We start from the raw sequence: 24132 nt of genomic DNA on the forward strand, positions 1-24132 counted from the left end.
CCTCCTCCTCCTCCTTGCAGTGTGCTGCCAGTCTTTGAGCTGGAGAGACACTCAGACAAACCCTGCAACACTTTTTTCTGGGGGGAAAAAAAAAACACAAAAAACTTTCTTTGCTTCTTTTATTTTCTGGAGAGCTATGGCGTTTTTCCTCAGAAAGAAAGCTGCGACGCTGCAAATCTACCTCCTGGCGTTTGTCGGTAAGCTCTCATTACTGCCGGGGAATATCGACACTTGCCGATGATTCATTCTCACCGTTCCGTCTGTTTCTCTCCGTTTCTATTCCTGCGCTCCAAGCCGCAGTCCGAGCCCACAGCCGGCTGCTGCCAGGCTCATGTAACTTTGAGTCCAACACCTGCGGATACACGTCAGACGCAGACTTTTCCATCTGGACCCTGCACAGAGACGGTACTTTTATTCCCTGCTGCACCTTTAAAGCTTCTGTGTGTCACTATAACATAAAAATATGGTTTTTCCCCCCTCATTTGTTCAGATTGTCACCATGTTGTGACAGTTTTATATAATTATATAATAGATATAATTTCCTTCACCTTCTCCCTGAGGCGCTCGCGACCAAAACAACCTGTTTATCCGCCATTATCGGGGCTATTTAGCATTTACGGCACGTTATGCTAGCTGAAGTGTAGCGGCACTTTTTGTATCATCAGTATGATAAAATGTTTTTTTTTTTCGTTTAAGATGGTCACTATCTTGTCACAGTATAATGTATAATAAACGTCTATTTCCTCCCTGAGCTGCTATCGCCAAAATGAACCGCTAGCGATCAAAAACAACCAATCAGAACTTACCGTTTTTCTGCCGTCATCAGTGGCCATGCTAACTAGCCTTAGCATTTACGACAGGCTATGCTAGCGGAAGTTTAGCGGTTCTGTTCCGGAAGCTCTTTTTGTTTCATCAATATGATCAAATATGGTTTTTTTTCCGTTTGTTAAGATTGTCACTATTTTGTGACAGTATAATAAACATCAATTTCCTCCACCTCCTCCCTGAGCTGCTATCACTGAAATGAACAAACAAATTACCATCACAGAAAAACTGTTTATCCGCAGTCATCTATGGCTATGCTAACTAGCGTTAGCATTCATGACATGCTGTGCTAGCTGCTGTGCTAGCTGTGCACAGCTAAGAAATACTTGCAGATTATTATTAAAATGTACATCAACAAAGTGTAGCATATTTATTTACATTAATTAAAATAATTCTTGTTACAAGACGCCTACAAGTTTAAACCGGAAGTGATCCTGAACCGCCATCTTGGTAGGCAAAAATTGTAATTGATTAATAGTTGTAATGTGCTTATATTGTTCATAAATCAGGTAAGAACGAGGTAGTTCTAAGATGGTGGCTTATTTTCTGTTGTCATAGTAACTCCATAGCAACTGCCATGGCAGTTACAGATGGCTACTTTTACAATTAGAGACAAAAAACTAAAAGGAAGAGGAGCTCAATTTTTCTTCTGATGATCTGGCTCATTTTTTCATATGTAAAAAAAAAAAAATTTTTTAGATAAAAGTTACATTCTGCAGCTTTAAGGATGCAGAGTGTGGCTTCAAGAAGCTGTTATTGCTGCTGATTTCTTTGGCTGAAGCACTAAAGCCCTCCGTAGGAAAAAGTCCATCTGGTCTGCATTGACTGCAGCATCAGTGAACATCTGGAGAGAGAGAAGCAGCACATTTTGGCTTTTCCCTCGGGTTTGTAGTGCAGCTCATATGAATGAGCGAAACATCCCCATATCAAAGTTATGTCAGCGTTTATTAGCTCACAGCCTGATGAATGGAGCTCAGATCATGTGATTACAGTGATTACTCTGTCATTTGTTGTGCATTCATGTTTCTGTACTGAAAAACACAATTCAAGCACAGAGTTGGGAAGAATGGCGGCATGAACCTCTGGATCTAGCACAAACAGCTGGACTGTGTCAAGCTAACTGTGACACGGAGTGTGGCCTACTTCAAGGCCACACTTCAGGTCACTTTATTCATGGCGTTTAAAGATAAGCAAAGGATGCAGTTTCTTTTAACCTCATCATAACCAAACTTTAAGGCAGGAAAACATAAGCTACATATATTATACAAAACTAAATTATAAATTATAACAGTGTATCAGTGCCATTGTAGATAAAAATAAAAGAAGAGTAAATTTCCACCACAAAAATTAATCTCAGAATTTACAAAAAAAAGAGAAATTTTCTGCATTTCAAAAAGTGGAAAATGTGATAGATTTATTTCTGAACATTTCTAGTTTTTGAAACTTCCATGTTTTGTTTTTTAGAAAATGTCTTTAGATGAACTCTGAAATAAACATGTCTTCATCACAGCTTGCTACCGTTTCCGAGTGGAGCGGCCATATTGGATCCTAAAGTCGATGTCTGAAAAACTCTACGACTTTCAGAATATAAAATCTAACTTCCTGCTGGCAGCGCAGTTGATTTTCTCTCCTTCGGAAATCAGGATTTCTGAGTTTTTACTACAAATGAAGCATTTGAAGCATTAGTACGAGCTAGCAAGCAGTCATAGTCATGCTAGCAGCTAATCACAGAATGCTAATGTTTTAGCGTCTGCTGTACTAATTAATGTGAACCAGAACCAAACGAGGAGAAGCAGCTTTCAGCTTCTATGCACCACAAATTTGGAACAAACTTCCAGAAAACTGTAAAACAGCTGAAACACTGACTTCCTTTAAATCTCAACTAAAAACCCAAATGTTTAGAGTTTTATTTGAAACATAATCAATTACGAATTTAATGATGGAACTTGATTTAATGTCATGTTTTGATTGTCGACTCTATGTTGCATGACTTTGTGTTTTTATGATGTAAAGCTCTCTGAAATGACTTGCTGCTGAAATGTCCTATACAAAACAAATTTGATTGATTGAAAACTTTTGTATTTTACAGTTGCTTACATTGTTACTATTAGCTTAAGTAAACTCTGTTGCTCTGGGTTTAGCTTTGTGATGCGACCATAACTTGTTTTAGTTTATTTTTAAGCCTTATTTATTAAATAACTGCTTTTCAGTATTGCTGAAGAGCAAAAACAGATATTCTGTAATCGTCTTTGCATCACCCATAAACCAGACAGCTGGAAAAACTTCTGTAAGCTTTTCTTTGTTTCCATCCACCATCACTGGTTGAACTTGACTACAAACTGCCCTGCTGCGGCAGCGGGACTCATGACTCAGTCGCTTTTCCTCCAACTGTTTCCATCCTGATTGCTGCGTCCTCACGCTCGTTAAAAGCCTCAGTGGCGGCGCGGCCTTTCATTATTCATTTCTCCTCCTTTCTTCTGCTTTTGTTTATGCTCTTTTCACACCAAACAGCACGAGAAAAGCCGTGTTAACTGCTGTTGATTGGATGCGGTTAGTTGACATTTATTGACAAACGCTAATGAAATGAGTTTCCCGTTGAGTGGCTGTTTTGAGTCTCGGTACTTGGGTGTTTTTCTCTCATTCTGCGGAGCTGCAGGGCTGCAGAGCATTCCACAGGGGCAAATAATAAATGACAGACCACTGAGGAGAGCTCAAAACGCCCTGAGGCACACAGGGGTCAGGAAAAAGGATTTCATGCTGAACTGACTCAGAGATTTATGACTCTGGGTTTTAAATCCTGATCTGGATTAACATATTCACTTCTGTATATTGTTTCTGAGACTCTAATATAAACAGCATTTAGTCTGTTGGGGTTTTTCCCAAGGGGAAATCCTTTCTCCTTTTTGACTGAAATTAGCTGTAGAGTCCATGTTTCAGTATCTTATGTAACTTTAATGTATTAGAAATTATTTGCTTCTTCTACTGTTTTGTTTTATGTGATAACTGGGCTCTGAGGGACGGATGCTGCATTTGTTTTGGATTAGATGTCGGTGCTAGGAATGCAAAAATGATGGAAATGATGTTGCTTTTACAGCTGCAGTATGTAACTTTGATACAGAATATGAGGTGAAGATTGATCTCCTCCACCTCTTCCTTGAGCTACTGAAGAAATGCCCCGCTCCCGACCAATCAGAGCCAGGAGGCGGGTCTTACCGCTGCCAGTCAACCTCGTGTACTCGCTGCCAAATGTGCTGGTAGTGGAGAAACAACTTAACATTACAAGAAAACTGTTTATTTATCATCATCGGTGGCCATGCTAACTAGCCTTAGCATTTACAACAGGCTATGCTAGTTGTAGCATAGCAGAGAGCAATGGGTGGATTGATTGTTTCTAGTTAGCACTGGGAGAAGGCTTGAACTCACTAATCATAAATATTAGTTTTGCTAATGCTAAAGTGCTATACCAACATGGTATTTAGCTGAAGCTAATGCTAAAGTGCTAAATTCAGTCATTTATGACACAACATGTTACAACGCAGTATATTGACTGTTCTCTGTGTAAAGAGATGCGCATTCATTATCGCAACATAATGAATTTAAAGTGGAAAATGGTTAATAGTTAAATATCCTGTCTATTCTGCTTTGTTTAGGACATTTTGTTGCCGTGGAAACCGTGAGCGACGACGTGGAGGGCAGCTCAGGTTCTGGTGTCGAACCAAAGAGAGAAGCGACGGGAGTCCTGCTGAGCCCGTCCCTGGAGCACGACGAGTGGAGCTGCGTGCGGCTGGTGTACCAGATCGCCGGGTCGGGTCACCTGGAGGTTCTGCGGCGCAGCGAGGGGCGGAGCTTCGACACGCCGCTGTGGAGCAGCAGGACGCCATCAGACAGCTGGGTCATCGCCAGCGTGGATCTGCACAACGCCTCGGAGCCGTTCAGGGTGAGGAGAGGGGCCGCGTCCAACCGTACATCCAACCGTACAGCAAAACATCCAACAAAACATCCAACCGTACAGCAAAACATCCAACCGTACAACAAAACCTCCAACCGTACATCCAACCGTACAACAAAACATCCAACCATACAACAAAACATCCGACCGTACACCCAACTATACATCCAAATAAACATCCAAAAATGCATCCATCCAACTAAATAACCAACCGTACCTCCAACACTACATCCAAACAGGCATCCAGATTGATCATAAAACCAATCAATTGTTGTTTTATTGTAAATTTCCGTCTTATTGATTGTTTTTCAGTAGAGTCTTGTTATTGGATCTTTATTGATGAATAACATCAGAACCCTGTGCTGCTGCAGCAGAACCTCCTGCAGCCCGGTTCCCCACGCCGGTCTAAAATTAGTCCGATACGCAGAGCTTTTATCGTAGCGTAAACACAGAGCTGGTGTTTACGTTGTGAGCCGAGGCAGGGCCCGGCGGACTGGACCGGGACCACGATGATGAGGTGCCAGGCCTCCGCCATGTGTGGGCCCCTCATCACATAAACACCCCGGCAGAAAGTCCTGCGCCGCTTCGGCCTTCGAACGCCGCTCTCTGTCAAAGCATCGAGAAAAACTCTGCATGCATGTTTTCAATTAGTGCTTAAGTTACATTGAACCTGCTGCTTTCACTTCTCTGGGTGTTCCCGTCCCGTTTGAACAGATTGTGATCCAAGGTCGGGCTGGAGCGAGCGCAGAGAGCAGCGTGGCCATCTTTGAGATCCACATCAGCCCCGGATACTGCCTGGGTGGGTGACTGCACTTCTGCTGTTCGACTCTCACATCTCCACCCAGAACAGAAGAAAAACAAGACATCCTGATGGACAACATCTGCTGCTCGTTTCTGCAGCACTTAAAAAACAAAACAAAACAAAAGAAGCAACAGGGTGAACCCTTATTTTTACAGCATTGTAAATAGAAAAAAAGGGAGTACATTGCTGCCAAAAAACTTGTTTTAATTCCAGAAATGTAGGAAAACTTGGAACGTTCCTAGTTTGAAAAGTCAAAGATTTGCTAGAAAAATGCAAAATTTTGATATTAATTTGACATGTTTTCTAGAAAAACATTGTAAATTTTTGAGTATGAAAAGATGAAAAATTGCTAGAAAAAAACTCTGAAATTTTCAGATTAATCTCAGAATTTTAATCAAAAAACTAGGAAATGTGTGAGTTTGAAATGTCAAAAGTTTTCTATAAAAATCTCAGAAATTTTCAGATTAATCAAAGAAATGTTCTAGAAAAAACAACAAAATTTCTGAGTGTGAAAAGTCAAAAATGTGCTAGAAAAATATCAGAAATGTTGAAATTAATGTCAGAAATGTTCTAGAATAAAAGAAGGAAATATCTGACCTTGAAAAGTTGAAAATTTGCAACAAAAAATAAATAAATAAAAATAAAACCTCAGAAATATTTAAATTAATCTCAGAAATGTTCTAATAATAAAACCAGAAAAATTCTGAGCTTGAAAAGTCACATTTTGTAGAAGAAATCTCAGAAATTTTGAAAGTAATCTCAAAAATTTTCTCTCACTTGAGAGAAAATTTGAGAAGAATCTTTGGGTCCTCTGAAGAATTTTTGGGTCCTCTACTTACATCTGCTAATGAATCCTATCACAGTTTTTCCTTCCGCTAATTTTTCTAATTTGTTGCTTAAATACTCTGTGAACAACCAGCTGCTTTAGCTAATAGCTTTGATGTCACTATGAAATGTAATCAAACTAGAAACTGTTTTTTTATATAATTAATGCATTTATCTTATGAACATTAACAGAAATAAGCAGGTGAAATAAATTATGTGTTCACTGAGTTTCAATTTTTCAATATTTGTTTTATATTTTAATCTATAAATGATGCCATAATTAACTCTTCCCAGATTAACGGGCAGCTCTAGGTTCATTGTTGATACAGATGGTTCTGGTTTAGTTTTTGTCCAGACTGCAGGTTCATTTCGGTTATTCTGTCTCCAGAATGTGATTTTGAGGAGCCTCACCTGTGCGGCTACAGCAACCAGTGGAACGTAAACGTGAACTGGTACGTTGGCGGCGGTGGAGTCCAGCTGGTTCACAACGACATGCCGGACGATCACACATACCACAACAAGACAGGTCAGACCTGCTGCATGCAATGCTTTTAATTCTGTACCGACACAAAGGCTGAAACGATTAATCGTGATTAATCAAGATTAATCGATCATTGAAATTACTGTCCACTAATTTAGTAATTGATTAATTGTTAACTGGAGAGTACAGTCTCTAAAAGAGGCCATTTGCTGAAAGAAAACAACATAATCAAAGCAGCAATTAAGCCAAAAATTGTATAAATATATTTACATTTTATATTGAAGATTAAAAAAAAACTTCGTCTGTTTATATTTTGCCCAAAACTTATCAAGTTTTCTAGTTTTAGCTTCAAATTCTTCCCAGTTACTAATCAATTAATCCAAAAAATAATCAACAGATCATCCAGATGAAGATATGAATTTTTCATGTTAGTTTTTTTTATTTTTGTTTGGCTGCAGATGTTTCCTTTGCTACAAATAATCAAGTTATATTATTATCTTTTAGCCTAAAAAGGTTGATTTCTTATTTAAAAAGGAATTAAATTATTTGTTTACTTGTATTTTTTATACACACATATTTCTAACATGGTGTGAAAAAGGCTTCAGTGGTTGAATGAAGAATTCGATTAATTGATTAATAATTGATTAATCAGTTAGCCTTTGATTAAGGCTAATTAATTGGAGGCTACTTTCACTAAACCGATGGATAATCTGCACTATTGATTAATCAATTAATCATCACAATAATCAGTTACTAACTGACACCCAAAACTGTACTTAAAAAAAAAATGTGTTAAAGTAAATCAAATAAAACATTGAGTTGTGGCTTCCTGGACGTTTTCAGCTCTGTGTGTGTCTGTGAAACAAACATTCACACATTATTTTTAGACTGAGAGAAACAAACCAGCAGATTATGGGACTTCACAGCTGGAAACCTGTAATCAGGAGCATCTGATTGGATTACAGTCATTTAGCTAACCGCTACACCCTGAAGCTGCTGACGGCGTCTCCGCGGTTGAGAGAAATCTTCTTCCAGGTTTGCTCGTCTTCCTCAGGTCACTTCATGTACGTCGACTCCAGCTACGCCAAGACGTTCACAGAGGTCGCCAAGCTGGTCTCTCCCATGGCGACGACGCCGATGTCCGGCTGCCTGAGCTTCCAGTACCAGCGAAGCGAGGAAAGAGGGAACATGTTCACCGTTTTCACCCGGGACCGCCTGGGCCAGTACCAGGAGCTGTGGAAAGCCGAGCCAGACAACCGGGTCGACTTCATCAGCCCCCCAGGAGAGTGGATCCCTGTGCAGGTGGACCTGAAGGCTCCACACCCCGTGCAGGTCAGGAAATCACAGCTATGTTGAACTTTATTTGACGATGCGGTGACAAGCGCATACACTGCTGTGACACCATGTTAGGCGTTTGGGCTCAGTAAGAGTCCAACTGGTGCTGGAAACATTTTCCATCAGATGGGACTGACCAGCAGTACATCCATAGGACCGCGGAGCAGTTTGGGTCAACCTGCTCACAACACAGTCCATTGATTGTTCCACAGAAAAATGCCCCTGATTGCGTCTCATTTGTCATCGCACTAGTTTGATGCCATGTCAGGCGTTTGGGTTCTACTGGCGATTGGACTCTGTGGTACGGAACCAACCTGTGCTGTAACACTCAGTGGAAACGAAGCACAAAATACCTGAACTCTTCCACTAGAGACAGTTACCAATCCCAAACGACTGGAGCTGATTCTCAGCCTCAGAAACCAGAGATAAAACTGATTTTCCTCAACCAGACATTCATCTGACCATGAAGAGTCTCTGGTTGTGTCCACTGCTAACAGGACTGGAGAGCAGAGACAGAGGATATCTCACTCTCCTCAGTAAATCCACATTTCCTTCTGCTCTGGTTGCAATGAATACATAAATATGCACACAGGAAACTTGCAATATTTTCCAGATTTGTGGAAGAGCTGCTTCATTTATGGGTTTCTGTTTGTCTCCAGGTGGTTTTTGAAGTGGGCTTTAACAGCCCGAGAGGCGGACATGTTGCTCTGGACGACATTTCCTTTTCTCCAGAGTTTTGCAACAAAGACACAGGTGAGCTGTGAACTTCTGTCTTCATCATGAATCCCAACAAGCCAACAAAACACCTGGAGAGCCGCAGAAATCATTTCTCCCAGAGCGCCAACATGCTGATCCCTGGCATTACTTCCACAGAGCCGACCTTCGATCCGTCCGTCGCCAACTGTGATTTTGAATCTGGTCTCTGCCTCTACACCCAGGACCGGAGCGCCGCGTCGTCTTGGAGAAGAGTGTCGGTGAAACCCAACATATTCAGGAATGGAGACCACACCACAGGAGCAGGTGAGAGAAAACTGCAAACACGACTTGATGAGATATTGCACCACACCTTTCAGATTTAGCACAACATGGATGGTGAAATATGTTTATTAAATTGAATTAAAATGAAATATTAATTTCATTTCAATGGTGGGCAACACTAGTTAATCAGAAATATTAGTTCTGCTAATGCTAAAGAGCTATTTCAACATGTTAATTAGTACAAGCTAATGCTAAAAACTATATTAACATTGTATTTAGTGGAAGCTAATGCTAGACTGTTTTATTAACATGGTATTTAGCCTAAGTTGATCCTAAAGCGCTTTATTTACTTGGTATGTAGTGGAAGCTAATGCTAAAAGCTATATTAACATTGTATTTAGTGGAAGCTAATGCTAGACTGTTTTATTAACATGATATTTAGCCTAAGTTAATCTTAAAGCGCTTTATTTACTTGGTATGTAGTGGAAGCTAATGCTAAAGCTTCAACTATGTTGACATCTATGTTCTGTAAAGACTTTAGGTATTGATTTATGTTTTTATCTTCTCTACTGTTGGTTTTATTTTGTTCCTGCAGGTTTTTTGGTTTTAATAAAGAAATTGGGGGAAGAAAGAGAGACAGTGAGGAAGAGAGGAAATGGAACTGCTGCGTTAACATTCTCCACCAACTTCAAAATAAAAGCCAATATCAACGAAATCTTACCAATCAATAACCAAAACTTTATTCAGCTGAAAATGTACAAAAATAATTGCACTTATCTTAATTTAGTTTAAGATAATTGCACTAAAATTTTTAAAAGTTAGCAAAAATGCTAAGCTAAATTTAGTTTTGCTATTAGCGGATTAGCAGAAATGTGCCCAACAGTTTCACAGTTTTTTCCTTCGGTTTAAAGGAGTTTCGTCAGAGAGGAATAGAAACAAATATTTTCTTAGCTTAGCTCCAAAACCAACTCAGTTCTTATGAAATGTTGGCGTTCTGTAGTTGAAAACAGACTTTCACAAGGAAATAAATCCCGTCTTCTCCCACCAGGATCCTTCCTGTTGGCTCACTCCCGGCTGGGCCCGCGCTCCGGCTACGTTAGCAGCGTGATCAGCCCCATCCTGCCGGGCAACACCAGGTTCTGCCTCAGGTTCTACTTCTCTCTGAGAGGTGATCCGACTCCGGCTGTGAAGTCTCTCTGGTGTGAGCGGTTTGCAGGAATGTTGGGTTTTTCTGAATGAAAACTGTGGCAGGTTTCAACCAGACGGAGCAGGCGCTGGTGGTTTACCTGCTGCAGCAGGGAGGCCGGCAGGAGAAGATCTGGACCCAGGCCGAAAAGTCCAGGGGAATCTGGATCTCAGCAGACGTGTCCTTCCAGACGTCGCAGGCGGCCAAGGTCAGTGGAAGACAAGAGAGAATCGCATGTGGAGGAATAAACACGGTAATAAACAGAGAGAGAGACTGGAGGGAAAGAAAAACCACGGGAAAATGAGTCTTGAACCGTCAGATAATGCTTCTGCATGTCGGTGTTCCTGCTAAAGCTTTTTTTTTTGCCCCGATTTTCCCTTTACGACAATCTTATGTCCTGCAGTGTGTGCTGTGTTACACTGCACACACTGCAGGACATAAGCAGTGTGTGCTTATGTCCTGCAGTACACCAGTTACACTGGTGTGTTCGATAAGCCCGATCTAAAATCCGACATATTGAACATTGTCTTGGCCCGATTATCTCAGCCTGTGGGGTTTTTCCTGACTGGGAGAAGAACGCAGCCGACATTCCTTAAATCGTGTCGTGTGAACCAGACCTAAAACTCACAAGCTCTACTCCTCTCATCTTGTCTCTCCAGTGCCCTAACACTCTCCGACTCTGGTCGCTATGATGACGTTTACATATCCCTTCAAAATAAGATACATATGCGCCACAAAAACGAATATTTTACTTTTGTGAAAATTTTAACTCATGATAACGACTAATGGGAGCCCTGAGCTTGTTTCTCTGTAACCAGACGGTCTCATCCCAACGAGAGAGGAAAGAGATGAACACGCTGAAAAAACGCGGAGGAAAACGGTTATTGAACTTTCCTGATACCATGGTACCCGAAGTGTTGCTTATGCACAGGGTGCTCATGGTCTCTACGTGGTGAAGCAGTTTGAAGCTTCATTGCCTCGTTAACATCATGCAGAGCTTGGACTGTGGGAATCACCTGCCGGGATAAATCCGTTCTCCTGTCTCTTCTCTGGGCCTTTTCCCTTCACAAAGAAACTTTCCAAAAACGTCTGATCTGTTTCTGACTCATTTTGCTGCTTGTGGATCAACGTTGGCGCACAAGACGTAACCGAGAGAATCCGGTTAAAGGATTTTCAAACTAAAAGATCCTCCAGACTCAAATAATACATAAAACGGAAATATTTAATTATTTCTTGTGCGGCGCCTCACTTCCTGTTTGCCTTCTTCAGATGGCGTTCGTCAGCACCTGCAGGAGTTTCTGGGACTGCGGCTCCGTGGCTCTGGACGACGTCAGCCTGAACCTGGGAGACTGTGAGCTGACGGCCGGTAACAACGTCTGTCTCTTTTCCAACAGACTGCAGCAGATTTAAGGATGAAAACATATGTTAATTTTAAAGTCTAAATACTAATTTTTAACATTTTTATATTTGAATTGGTTTTTGTTAACTTGGAGTGTTTTCAGGCAGTTACTTTCTTTTCAGGTAAACATTTATTATTATTATTTATTATAGATTCTTATTTTTTTTAAACTTTTTTTTTCATGCAGTTTTTTTTATTATTTTTTTATTAGTGTTGTTTTTGTTTTACTTTTAATTTTATTTTTTTATTTATTTTTTTCAGGTAAAAAGTTTGTTTAGATTTTTTCAATTTTTAACAGATTTTTTTAAGCAAACAGTTTCTTTTTTATAATTTTTTTTATTTTGTATCTTTAAATTTCTTTATTTCTTTTATTGGAGTAAGTAGTTGTTTTTAAATATATTAAACATTTGTATTTATTGTACATTTCTTAAGTTAAATTGTTTTTTCCAGGTAAACAGTGTCATGTATCAGTCACTTATTTTATTCTCTACCAGCAGCTGGTGGATTCTTTCTCAGGGTCGAACCAATCATGTGGTTTCTCCTGTCTCAGGCTTCCTGTCCGCGCCGCTGCCTGGACACTGTGACTTTGAGGCCGGACTCTGCGGATACTCCCAGGACAAACACAGGGACGCTGCCGCCTGGCACCAGAGGAGGGGCCCCACTCCCACTTCCTACACGGGCCCCAGAGGGGACCACACCACAGGACTCGGTGAGGTCACCCCCCCGTCACTTCCTGTTTCCTGTTGAGGCAGCGGCATCCCTCAGACAGCGCCCCCTCTGCCTGCGACAGGGTACTACATGTACATCGAGGCGTCGCCCATGCTGCCGGGTCAGAGCGCGCGGCTGCGGTCCCGTCCTGTCCGGGGAACCCGGGGCCCTCAGTGTCTCCGGTTCTTCTACCACATGTACGGGTCGGGAACCGGGAAGCTCCGGGTGCTCGCCGACAAGGACGGAGAGGAAGTGTTGCTATGGCAACGGAGCGGCGAGCAAAGCATCGCCTGGCTGAGAGCCCAACTGGAATACCAGAGCCAGAGTCACCATCAGGCGAGACAGAAATAAATCCTGTTATTGTTGATTTGGTGGGACATATAAAATAAAATAAATATGTTTTAGTCCCTTTAACATGTAAAAAAGAAACAAAAAGTATATAAACATCTATTTATATTCTAATATATGCAGTAATATATATCTATACATTAAGGATGATTCATGTTTCCATGGTAATACTGTAAGTTTATGTACACAATTTTCTTGCTCATGCCACTGATGTAATTCATAACATCACCACCAAATCAATATTTTAATTCGATATTATACATAATAATTCATTAATTATATAACATAATATGTACTTTTGGACTATGAATAAAATTATATTTAGTAGTGATATTAAGGTATTGGTGCCAACGGTAATCATAATTAATCTGAGTCGTCTCAAAATCCAAACAATTATTGTTTAGTTTGTTTTTCCTGTAAAGTTAAAATAAAATAAATGGCTATAATAACAAACAAAAAATAATAACAGTGGTACGATAAAATGGTGCTAATGATAGCAGCAGAGTAGCTTAGGAATCATAAAGCATCTGGTGTTCACATGTTGGTATGAGGGGCCCCAAATGAAAATCTGGTTAGGGCCCCCAAAAAGCTTTGACCGGCCCTGTTGAAACAAAAACAAAGTATTTCCAATAACTTCTGAGTTCATTGAATCAATGTTGTTAATTTATTTCTGAAAACAACAGAAGCTGCTGTAAATAAACATCATTTTGTTTTCAGGTTGAATTAGTGGAAACATTTTGGGCCTGAAGTCACTTTTTCTTCTATATCATCATCATCATCATCATCATCATCATCGTTTCTCTTCTGTAGCAGAATCCAAACTAACAGAATGAAAGATGGTGAAACTAGAAAACATTGATGACAACATTTGAGCTGCTGCCATGACATTAACCCAGATAAGGAGATAATTTTAGATTCTTACTCCCATTTATCCATCATCACTTTTCCTATAAACATGGAGGTGAAGCCAAACAGCCGTAAATGGTTCCGTTTCATCCAGAGGCTTAAAATTGTCAAGCAGTTAAAAAGAAAGAAACGGAACAAGTGAAAAGAAAATCTGCTTTTTTAAACTTGACAAAATCATGAAGTCATGAATCATCCCTAACTTCATTTTCTATCCAAACATGTTAGCTAAAGCTAAAATATCCTAGCATAGCCTTTAGTTTACTTAAGTCCAGCTTGTTCTAATTCCAGTTTACATTAGCTTAGCTTATCCGTTCTCGTCTTTATGAGGTTAGCTTAATGTATTATTTCAGCAGATTTTAGCTTTTCTTGGATAATTTTAATTTTTCTTAGCATTACATACCTTGTTTTAGTTAAATTTAGCTTTTTAGTTCTTTCTCATTCAAATTCTGTTAGTTTTTAACTTGGCTTAGTTTACAAAAGGAAGTTAAACTTTAGTTTTCATTTGAATACTGTTATCACAGTTAAGTTTAACTTTGCTCAGTTTCTTGACTTATTTTATCTAAATTTTCTCTTTAGCAAATGTTAGTCTAGTTAATCTTAGCACATCTGTTTGCTTTTAACATTTTTCATTTGATTTAGTTAAATGTTAAAAATCTTAGACTCAAGCTAAAATATTGATTTAGCATGTTTTTGTTGTACTTGAGTTATTTTTAGTTTCGGTCAATATAAATTATGTTCGCATGGCTTAATTTATTATAATTTAGTGTATTAAACCAGTGTAAAAGCTTATTTTATTTCATTTATATAATCACAAATTAGCTTACTTTTTTATTATATTAGATTCTACTTTCCCTTGTTTCGCTTGTTTTGTTTTTTTAGTCTCATATTAGCTCATGTTAATTCATTGGAGATTAGCTTTAGCAGTGTTGATTTAATTAAGCAAAATAAACTTATTTTATCTAATATATAATGTATTATTTTAAAGTTAAAGTAAAAGTTTAGTTTTATGATTTAGTTTAGTTGTCCAGAAAGGATTTAATTGTGTTTTTTTTGCAGATTGTGTTTGAAGCGACTCGCGGTTCTTCAGTCAGGAGCGACATCGCCATCGATGACATCATGTTGGACAGCGGTCCTTGCCCAGGTGACCCTCTCCCTCTGAACTACATCAAATAATCAGATTATATTCCTGACTCCTCCGTGTTTTCCTGCAGAGTCGGAGGTCGGCGTCGCCGTGGGAAGCTCCAACGAGATCGAGTAGAAATATCTGCAGTAGGATGCATGAACCCTCCACTTTCCTCACTTTTTATTTTTGCACATTAGACAACCCGAAGCGTTGTTGACTCCTACATGTCAGCCGGAACATGTGGACTAAAGAAATTCAGTTTTGAACGGGGCAACATGTCAGATATATCAGGCTTTCTCTCTGCACTGATGCACCACAGGGTGTCAGACGGTGTTTTCCTTCACACTTATATGCATTAGATTAATGCTCATCGCTTAAATAAACCCAAGAATGTCGTTAAATAAGATTGTTTGTTGTCACATTTTGAAATAAAACGTGCAGGAATCGTCAGAACAAGAATATGAAACCATCATATTCAGATTTATTACACAAACTGTACATCTGTAGGGTTTTTCCTCGAGTCTTTAGGCGGCGCTACAGGATGAGAGTCCCGTCGTTCGGGTATTTCATGGACGCCATCTGCCGCGTCATTGCCAGAACGTCCTGAAAGCCGGTGCTGAGTCCAGACATGTGCTGGAAGTACGCCTCCTTTTCCACCTGGACCGACAGATTGTTCACCCCGGCGTCTTTCAAAATGGCCGTCACCTGGAGACGCAGTCAGATAATCAGGTTGCACAATATAATCTGCGATAATAATTGAAGCTGTGGTAGGAAACTGGTTTGAACTGACCTGCTGGATGATCCGCTGTTCCACCACGTCTGACATGACCTGCAGGTGGACGGTCCCGGCGATCACGTTGGCCGAATGCCTCCAGAAATGAGGGTCTCTGTACGACAGAACTCCTTCAATCTTCTCAATCTGCAACAGGACAAAATGATTGAAGAAGTCTTGCTAATTACCATGTTGGTTTAGTGTTTTACCACTAGCTTCTTCTAAATACAACATTGATTTAGCATTTAGCGCTACTTTCTGCTTGATACTATATCAGTACAACACTTTAGCTTTAGCCTCCACTTAAAATGCTAGCATAGCGCTTTAGTCTTTGCTTTTGCTAAATACCATTTTGATATTGCGCTGTAACTTTAGTTTATTTCAAATAACATGCTAATATAGCTTTAACTTCCACTAAATACAACAGTAGTGTAGCTCTTTTTTTGCTAGCTCCTTCTAAATATCATGTTGATATAGCGCTCAAGCATTAGCTTCTAGTAAATAACATTCTGGTTGATTTAGCATTTAGCATTACTATATGTTTAATACCATGTTGGTAAAACAATTTAGCATTAGCTACCGCTTAATAACATGCTGTTATAGCACTGTAGCATTAGCTTACAGTAAATAACATGCTAGTATTACATTAGCTTCCATTGTTACAATGTTAGTGTAGCGCTTTTTTGTTAGCTTCTGCTAAAGGTTAAGTAACATTTAGCAGTATTGGGATTAACTCTGCATAATCCAGCAGAATTAACTCCAGTTTCTTCTTTCAGTTGAGATGATGTGTTGGAAACTCTCATTTTGTTGCTATAATCTTAAACTTTGGTTTAAGATGTGAGGATCTGGGCCTCCTCACCTTCTCCAAGGCGCTGTTCAGGTCCTTCTCTTGTTCCGGAGGAGTCCGCAGGAGGAGAACCTCGCAGGCGTCCTTCAGCAGTGGGATGACGCTCAGAAAAATGAGCGTGGCGATGAAGAGCGAGCAAATCGGGTCGGCGATCAGCCAGCCGAACTGCCGGATGAGGATGGTGGAGATGATGACGCCGACGCTGCCCAGAGTGTCGGCCAGAACGTGGAGGAAAACGCCTGGAAGGAGCAAAACCAGTTCAGGGAATTATCGCGTTTCCACGAACTTCTCTGCGCCGCAGCGACAAACCTCGCATGTTGGCGTTCATTCCTCTGCTGCCCGAGCCGTGGGAGTGGGCGTGGCCATGTCCGCCGTGGGAGTGGCCATGTCCGCCGTGGGCGTGGCCGTGCTCGCCGTGGGAGTGGCCATGATGCGAGTGTCCGTGGTCCTGAGACGAGCAGCTTTTCCCGCCGTGGGCGTGGGAGTGGGCGTGGCTGAAGGCGCAGATTCCCACCAGGTTGACCAGCAGACCGCCAACGGACACCGGCTGCAGAAACGACAAATTATCAAACGGCGTTTCAGATAAACGAGGATTAGAGCCACTGAAAAAATAAAAAAAATAAATCTGTCCTTTTCTCTGAATTCTGACTTTAATCTTCTGGGATCAAATGACAGAAATTGGAGGAGAAAAAACTAAATTCTGAGAAAAATGCTAGAATTTTGACCTTACAGTCAGATTTCAGAGAAAAAAAGATAAAAATTCTAAGTTTAAAATCAGAATTTGGAGAAAAACGGACAAAAAAAAATGGCAAAATATTTGGAAAAAAAAAGTAAAGAGTCCGAGATAAAAACATAAAAAATCTGAAAAAAATTCTGGGGAAAAAAAGTAAATTCAGGGACAATTGAATTCAGAGATTAAAGTCAGAATTCTTTAGTTTTTAGTGGCTCTAATTGTCTTCCGTAGTTTGTGTCTCTGAGCTTTAAGTGGTTCTGGCTGTTTGCAGGTCGCAGTGACCCGTAACCTGATCCAGAGAAGCTTCAGATCTGAGGTCCAATTAAACCCGATCCGTCTGATCTCAGAACCGTTTGTTTCCTCATCCAGAGCAGCGAACGTGTTAAAGAGAGTTGTGACACCAACAGTTCTCACTCTCACACGTTTATTCCTTCATTCATAAAGCTCCTCTTTAAATCAGAGCTCCATTTGGACCGGATCAGGTTCTGTTCTGAAGGCCACCCTGACCCAGACTTCTCTTCTTTAAATCTTGTTTGCTAATAATAATAATATTTTCTGTCAAACACCTGGAGGAGCTTAAATCACCCGACTGCGTTTACTCTGCTGATCCAACAAAGTTCTTCCAGAACCAGAACAAACCCGACTGTTTTCACTCCGGACTCGGTTTATTTTGGCTTTTAATTCGGAGTTTGTGCAGATAAAACTCACGGTCAGCATGTCGGTGTTGATGTTGGGAGGATCCAGCAGGCGGCTGACCGACTCCACGAACACAAAGAAGGCGATGACCATGAGGAAAAGGCCGTTGATGAAGCCCGACAGAATCTCCACGCGGCCGAACCTGCAAGACGAAAACATTCAGGAGAAACCAGACCGGACCTGGAAACTACGGCACAGCATTAGGGACACGAGAAACAGGACAAAGGAGTCATTTCTGATAAAAGAAGTCAAATTTTCTAGAAAAAAATTAGAAGCTTTCTGAGCTGTAACATATAAAAATTGCAAGAAATTTTTTTTTTTTATTTTCAAATTAATCTCAGAAATTTCCTACAAAAAAATAAGGAAATTTCAGGTTTAAAAGTAAAAAAAATTTAAGAAAAAAAACATTTTGAGAAAAGAAAAATGTTTCAAGTTGAAAATTCTTTTTTTTTGCAGCTCAGGAATTTCTGTTTTTTTCCACAAAATGTTTGAGATGGATCTTAAGATTCGATAGAAAAATTTCAGAAATTTTGACCTTAATCAAAAATGTCAAAAAGTTGCATATTTTCAACTTTTAGAAATTCTGTAAAATTCTCAAAATTACTGTTTTTTCGAGCAAATATTTGACTTTTAAAACTCAGAAATTTGACAGTTTAAAAAAAATATTTGAGCTCAATCTCAAGATTTCTGCGTTTTTTTTGGCAGCGATTTTCTCTTTTTTACTTTTCTACTTTGGCCCTAATGTGGCGCCGTAGAACGGCCGCGGCGGTTTTACCCGTAGGAGAAGATCCTGGTGGCCTTCCAGCGGGTCATGAGGGCGGCGAACAGGCCCAGAACCAGAGCGGAGCAGTCGAACAGCATGTGGAAGCCGTCAGAGATCAGGCCCAGGCTGTTGGTCCAAACGCCGTAGAACAGCTCCACGAACGTGAAGGCCTGCGGAAAACCAACAACTCTGGTTGCTATGGTGATTTTAACAGGTCACAATCAAACTGAAGGCATGGAGGTGAACTTTAGGTCAACCACCTTAAACCTTAGTCAGATAATTTAGCATCGTTAGCAATGATACTTTGATTTATTCTCATAATGTTGCAACTTTCATCCTATGATTTTATCCTCGTATTTCTGACTTCAGTCTCGCATCGTTACGACTTTAATGGCGCGGTACTTGACCTTTGCACCATTACGATCTTTGTTTGTATTTTCTCCTGAGCGTCTCGTCGTCTTTGGTCGACCTACCAGGTTGAGACACAGGAAGTAGAAGATCTGCCGGGAGTCGTACTCCTCCAGGATCTGTTTGAGCGAATCCTTGATGAAGCGCGGCAGCGACTGCGACGTGTGCTGCAGGGCGTCGCCCATGAAGTTGTACAGCGGCGTCCCCTCGGGCGAGTAGCCCACCAGCGTTCCCTTCTGCCCCTTCTTGGACGGCGCCGTCAGGATGCTGGAGGCTGCGGGGGGCAGAGTGGCGGTCAGAGGACGAACTGAGGCGCGGTCGGTTCTAACTCCGTTCGTCACTCACCCATGACAAAGAAGACGGCGCTGACGATGACTCCGCCAGAGAGCACGTGCTCCGTGGCGAGCTGCGTCGGCGGCGGTCGGCGCAGCGGGCCGGTCCAGAAGTTGGCCAGCGCCAGCGCGGCCGGGAAGAGGGCGAAGGCGCCGTAGCGGGCGCAGCGCGGAGCCTCCATCTTGGCGCTGCAGACGGCTTCGACGTAAAACTCCAGGATCACGACGGAGAAGATGATCATGGCGAACGGGACGACGAGCGAAGACCAGGAGTCCACTTTGCTCTGCAGAACAAAATATAGAGACAGTTTGGAAAAACATTACAAAATTATGTTTATAAATATTTGTACAATAAGTCTGATTAAATTAATTTCCTGAATGTCAAAATAATATATAATTACACATAAAAAATAAAAAACAGGATGTAGGAAATATTTACTTTTTGTCTGAAGATTTATTGTTTATATGAATAAATAAATGATGATTTTTGTCTCCGTTTCTCTGATGACTTTCAATTAAAATATAAAGTTTCAAATATTTATTATTTTTTATTTGAGTTCAAATAAATTTCTTCCCGTAAAAGAAAAGATGAACGGATTAAAAAAGGATAGATGAGAAGATTTAGGGATGAATAAATTCAGAGAGAAAGGAAGGAACGAGGGATTAAGGAAAGGAGAAATGAGAAGGATGGAAGGAATGAAGGATAAAGTAAAAGGAACAAACAGGGAAGGAAAGAAGGAAATAAAGTGGGGAAGTAATGATGAATGAAAGGATGGATGTTTTCCATCTTCCTCTCTTTCTTCCTGCGGTGCCTCTTTGATCGCCCCTAACTCTCCCGGCTCGTCACCTCGGTGGTGGCGGTCAGGACGGCGGCCCAGGGCAGCATCACGGCGGCGGACAGCAGGCTGTCGAGCGCGTAGAGCCGCTTGGCTCCGCCGATCTCCACCGACAGCTTCCTGGAGGCCGTGTGGAAGCCGACCTTCAGGCAGAGCGACACCACCAGCAGAACCACGCCGCCCTGCAGGCGGAGCAGGGAAACAACAATAAGACTTAACTTGATGTTCTCTTGCTTTGATTGGACTAAATACTAGACACAAACTTGCAGAAGCTAACATTAACCGCTAAACACATTAAGAATTAGTGGAAGCTAAGACTGAACCGCTAAACATGCTAAGAAATTAGCAGAAGTTAACACTAATCATTGAGACGACTGTCTTCAGTTTCTGAATTTGCTACATATTGTTACTCTAATGTTTTATAAATAAGATAAAGTCATAAATATAAACTTCATCCATGTCATTAAAGTAGAACATTATAGCCACCTACCTGAAAGGTTTAACAGGAATGTGCTGCGTTATACGTAGAGAAGAAGAAGAAGTTTCACTCACCTTGTGATCTGCGACTCCCAACAGAGAAATGGCCGTGTAGAGGAAGTGTGTGAGCGCGCTGTCATGGTGTCCCTCCGCTGCGTTACGGCTCCAGTCAAGGCCCAAACAGAACCCACCAGAGAAACCAGACTGGAGCCAAAAGTATGAGAACTCTGGGTGAAAGGATACGGTGATGATCTCCCATCTTGGCCATCAGTTGGTCGTTATCGAAGAGCAGCAGGCAGATCACAGCGATGATGAAGAAAGCTGCTCCTCTGGTCTGCAGGAAGCCACAGAAAAAGCTGCTCAGGTAACCAGAACCGGTACTGGTACCTGGATCCAGCCAGAGCTACACAACCATTCATCACCAGCAAGAACGCAGAGTTATTTCTGGCCCCTAGAGGGCGCTTCAAAGTGTTCTACCTGGGTCCATTGGATAATGAAAAAATAAGATTAAATAAATCAATAAATGTCCTAAAAATATGACATTCATCACCTAATAACTATGACAGAGTATCAGAGAAAGAATCATTTTGCTTTATGACTTTTATTCTGTAACGTTGCGACTTTATTCTCATATTAGTTCAACTTTATTCTGGTAATATTTGAACTTTCTGTCGTTTGACTGACTGTTTTCTCAAAATTTCACCTATTCTTGTAATTTAGGGCTCTAACTAACAATTGATTATTCTATTGATGATGATTAATTAATCAAATTAAAACACATTCTGACATAAACATTTGAAAAGCTCAGTTCTTTCTGCTTGATTTAGCGTTAAAAGTGTTGGCCTGATTATTTTAAAATTAACTGATTAATAACTAAACAGCAAAAGGTCCTTAATAAACGTTATTCCAACAAAGAGAAATTTAATCTAAATTAAAAACATAAATTATTGTTTCCAGGTTAGCTCTCCTTTTTCGTTATCTTTAAGAAATGTCCGACTCATTTCTAATCAAAAACAAACTTCTTGGCTGAATGACAATCATTTAAAATCTCAGTCTTTGGTAAAAATAAATAAAAATAAAATAAATAAAGTAAAGAGAAACCTTGGTCGGTCCGCCTCCTGAGTTAGTGAAGAGAACGCCGAGCAGAGCGACGACCACAACGTCACTGTGCTCGAAAAGCAGCAAAGTCCTGAAAAATAAACAATTATTATTTTAAAAAAAGTTAAATAGGAGTTAAATAATCATAACTGCTGCATTTAGACATCATGCAGGGGAAACAATGTGAGACATATTGAATTAATTTAAAAATGTACCTTAAAGGTCCACAGAGAGTGAGACCAAAGAAGCCCAGGAGGGAAATAACGCAGCTGGAAACAGCATGTTTAACCAACTTTATCCACTAAAACAGAGAAAAACACTTTAATTCATCACAGCAGGTTCATCTTTATTCATCTTTAAAAATAGATTTTGGTCCAGTTTCTAGTGAAAATATCTTAGTTCATTTGAAATAAGGCAAAACTAACTTTACAGAAAACAGAAGCTGGTTTTGAGTCAATAATTCCTTAATATCGATGAAAAAGTTTTAGTTAAAAATGAAACGGAAGTTAAATAAGATATTTTCCCCAGTTAAAAACATTTCTGTGAAAAATACTGAGTTTAAGTGATGCTACCTCCAACCTGCAGGTGGCAGTATATCCTAGTTTACTACAGAGCTGAACCTGTTTTTGAGTTTTTCCTCATCTTTCTTCTTCCATTTATAGATTTTGGACATGGTTTAAAGATTGTCACAAAAATTCAAAAGTAGAACCACAAAATTATCGACTTTATTGCAAAATAATTTACAAAAACAATCCTGGAGAGAGTAACTTTATAAAAAAGAAGTAATTGTTGAAAATTGTTGTTGGTGCAATTTGACGTCTCTAGATGAAGTTCTACAAAATACAAATCAATAGAGGCTGACTGTAAATGCCTGCCACACTTTTTAGAAGCTTACTGGTGCAAATTTAGGAAAAACAAGCAATAAAATAAAATCCAACAAACCTGCCGCTTTGAGATGACTTTCCCAGAAGAAAAGGGTTTTTGAAAGACAAGCAGAATAACAGCACTTCTACAAAACAAACAAAAACATTTATGTTACTAAACCATTGAGAAATGAATCAGAACGGATCGGAGGAGGAGAAATACTCACCCAAACTTTAATATGAAGATGAACTGAACTATATGAACGACTTTCAGGATATCATAGGATTCAAAAATACCTAAAGCCTTCAGGATCTTTGAGAGGATCAGCAGAACAATGTATCTGGTTAACCTGCCGGGGAAAAACGGCAGGAAGTACATATATGGAGACAAGTTAGATAATTAAACTGTTTCAAAACACATTCTAAGTGTTTAATAGTTAAAAATACGAACAATTCAGAGGCAAAGTTCATTTATTTCCTATCAGAAGGGCAAACAAACTGAATTAATTTCAATAAAATTAACCTTGCGTCAAGGAAAATAAATAATTTTGATAATCCTAACGAACAAATTTTAGTCGAGAAATAAAAAATGTATTCAAATTAACTGAATGAATAAAATAAAAGTGAACCAGAACAGATGTTACCTGGAATCAGGAACTTCCACCATTCCCAGTTTCCCTCCCGACAAAACGTTGCTGCTGTATTTATCCTCCATGTTGACCGGTACCAGTATATTTATGTTCCCAGTTTCCTCACCATCGCTTTTAGTGGAGAAATAAAACCTTACTAGCTGCACTCATTTACCGCTGGAGTAAACAACGAGGCCTCCTCTGGCTCGGGTCCATTCTGCCGTTTCTGCCGCCGTCACGTCCTCTGAGGCCGCCGGATGTTAAAGAAACGCATCTGAACGCTTCGTTAGAGACTGAAAATAAACCCGCTTTCTTTCAAAATGACGGTAATAACCGATAAAAGTCAGAAAAGCAGAGCGAGAACTACCCGAACCGTCCATAAAGCTCTGACGCTTCCGCATACGACACAGTTTACGTGACGTAACAGACCTCGTGACCGTTGATGCGGCGCGGTTCTGCGCAGAGGCGAGAGGTCTCACTCTGAGCAATATCTCTTGTGTCTAATCAGATGCACCGTGCTAGAATTCTAGTATTTTAATATATTTATTGATTTGTCTAAAAACGTTACATGTTCATAACGTTTTATATTTTGTTTGTGTCAAATAAAAACCTGAAAATTGTTTTTTTGTCTTTATTTTTTAAATTGATTGTTCAATTACTACTGTTTTACTGATTATTTTTTGTTGCCGTCGTTGAGCCAAAACATTTTTACTATGCAAAAACAAAGTGAAAGTAAATAAAGTTATATTTGAAAAATAACATCTACATGCTTTGATTTTTTTTATGCTGCACTCGAAAAATCAGGTTATGAGA

General features: G+C 40.1%; 2 protein-coding genes across 3 annotated transcripts; one reads left to right on the top strand and one right to left on the bottom strand.

The window, feature by feature from the left end:
• The first annotated feature begins 30 nt into the window (after positions 1–30).
• mamdc2 (MAM domain containing 2) lies at positions 31–15318 on the top strand. Of its 2 annotated transcripts, none has more exons than XM_014473561.2 (15): positions 31–197; positions 295–405; positions 4476–4762; positions 5489–5573; positions 6790–6927; positions 7937–8214; positions 8877–8970; positions 9091–9237; positions 10244–10363; positions 10447–10589; positions 11651–11747; positions 12331–12489; positions 12571–12824; positions 14799–14883; positions 14954–15318. In XM_014473561.2, exons 1-15 carry the CDS (start codon positions 137–139, stop codon positions 14998–15000), a joined length of 2106 nt encoding a protein of 701 aa, XP_014329047.1. In that variant the 5' UTR covers positions 31–136; the 3' UTR covers positions 15001–15318. The 2 variants fall into 2 exon arrangements, with proteins under 2 accessions (XP_014329047.1, XP_023193665.1); XM_023337897.1 differs by having other exon boundaries at positions 11651–11732.
• On the bottom strand, positions 15310–23729 carry slc30a5 (solute carrier family 30 member 5). The gene is made up of 16 exons (XM_005811648.3): positions 23335–23729; positions 22918–23040; positions 22770–22836; positions 22043–22128; positions 21831–21918; positions 20973–21063; positions 20805–20881; positions 20264–20434; positions 19430–19700; positions 19150–19358; positions 18689–18846; positions 17926–18055; positions 16794–17031; positions 16497–16723; positions 15656–15784; positions 15310–15570 (listed from the first exon to the last, which is right to left on the bottom strand). The coding sequence occupies exons 1-16, from the start codon at positions 23403–23405 to the stop codon at positions 15400–15402; spliced, it is 2307 nt and encodes a 768-aa protein (XP_005811705.1). The 5' UTR covers positions 23406–23729; the 3' UTR covers positions 15310–15399.
• Between the last annotated feature and the right edge of the window lie 403 nt (positions 23730–24132).

Source organism: Xiphophorus maculatus, chromosome 8 (assembly GCF_002775205.1).
Source record: "Xiphophorus maculatus strain JP 163 A chromosome 8, X_maculatus-5.0-male, whole genome shotgun sequence".
Taxonomy (NCBI): Eukaryota; Metazoa; Chordata; class Actinopteri; order Cyprinodontiformes; family Poeciliidae; genus Xiphophorus; species Xiphophorus maculatus.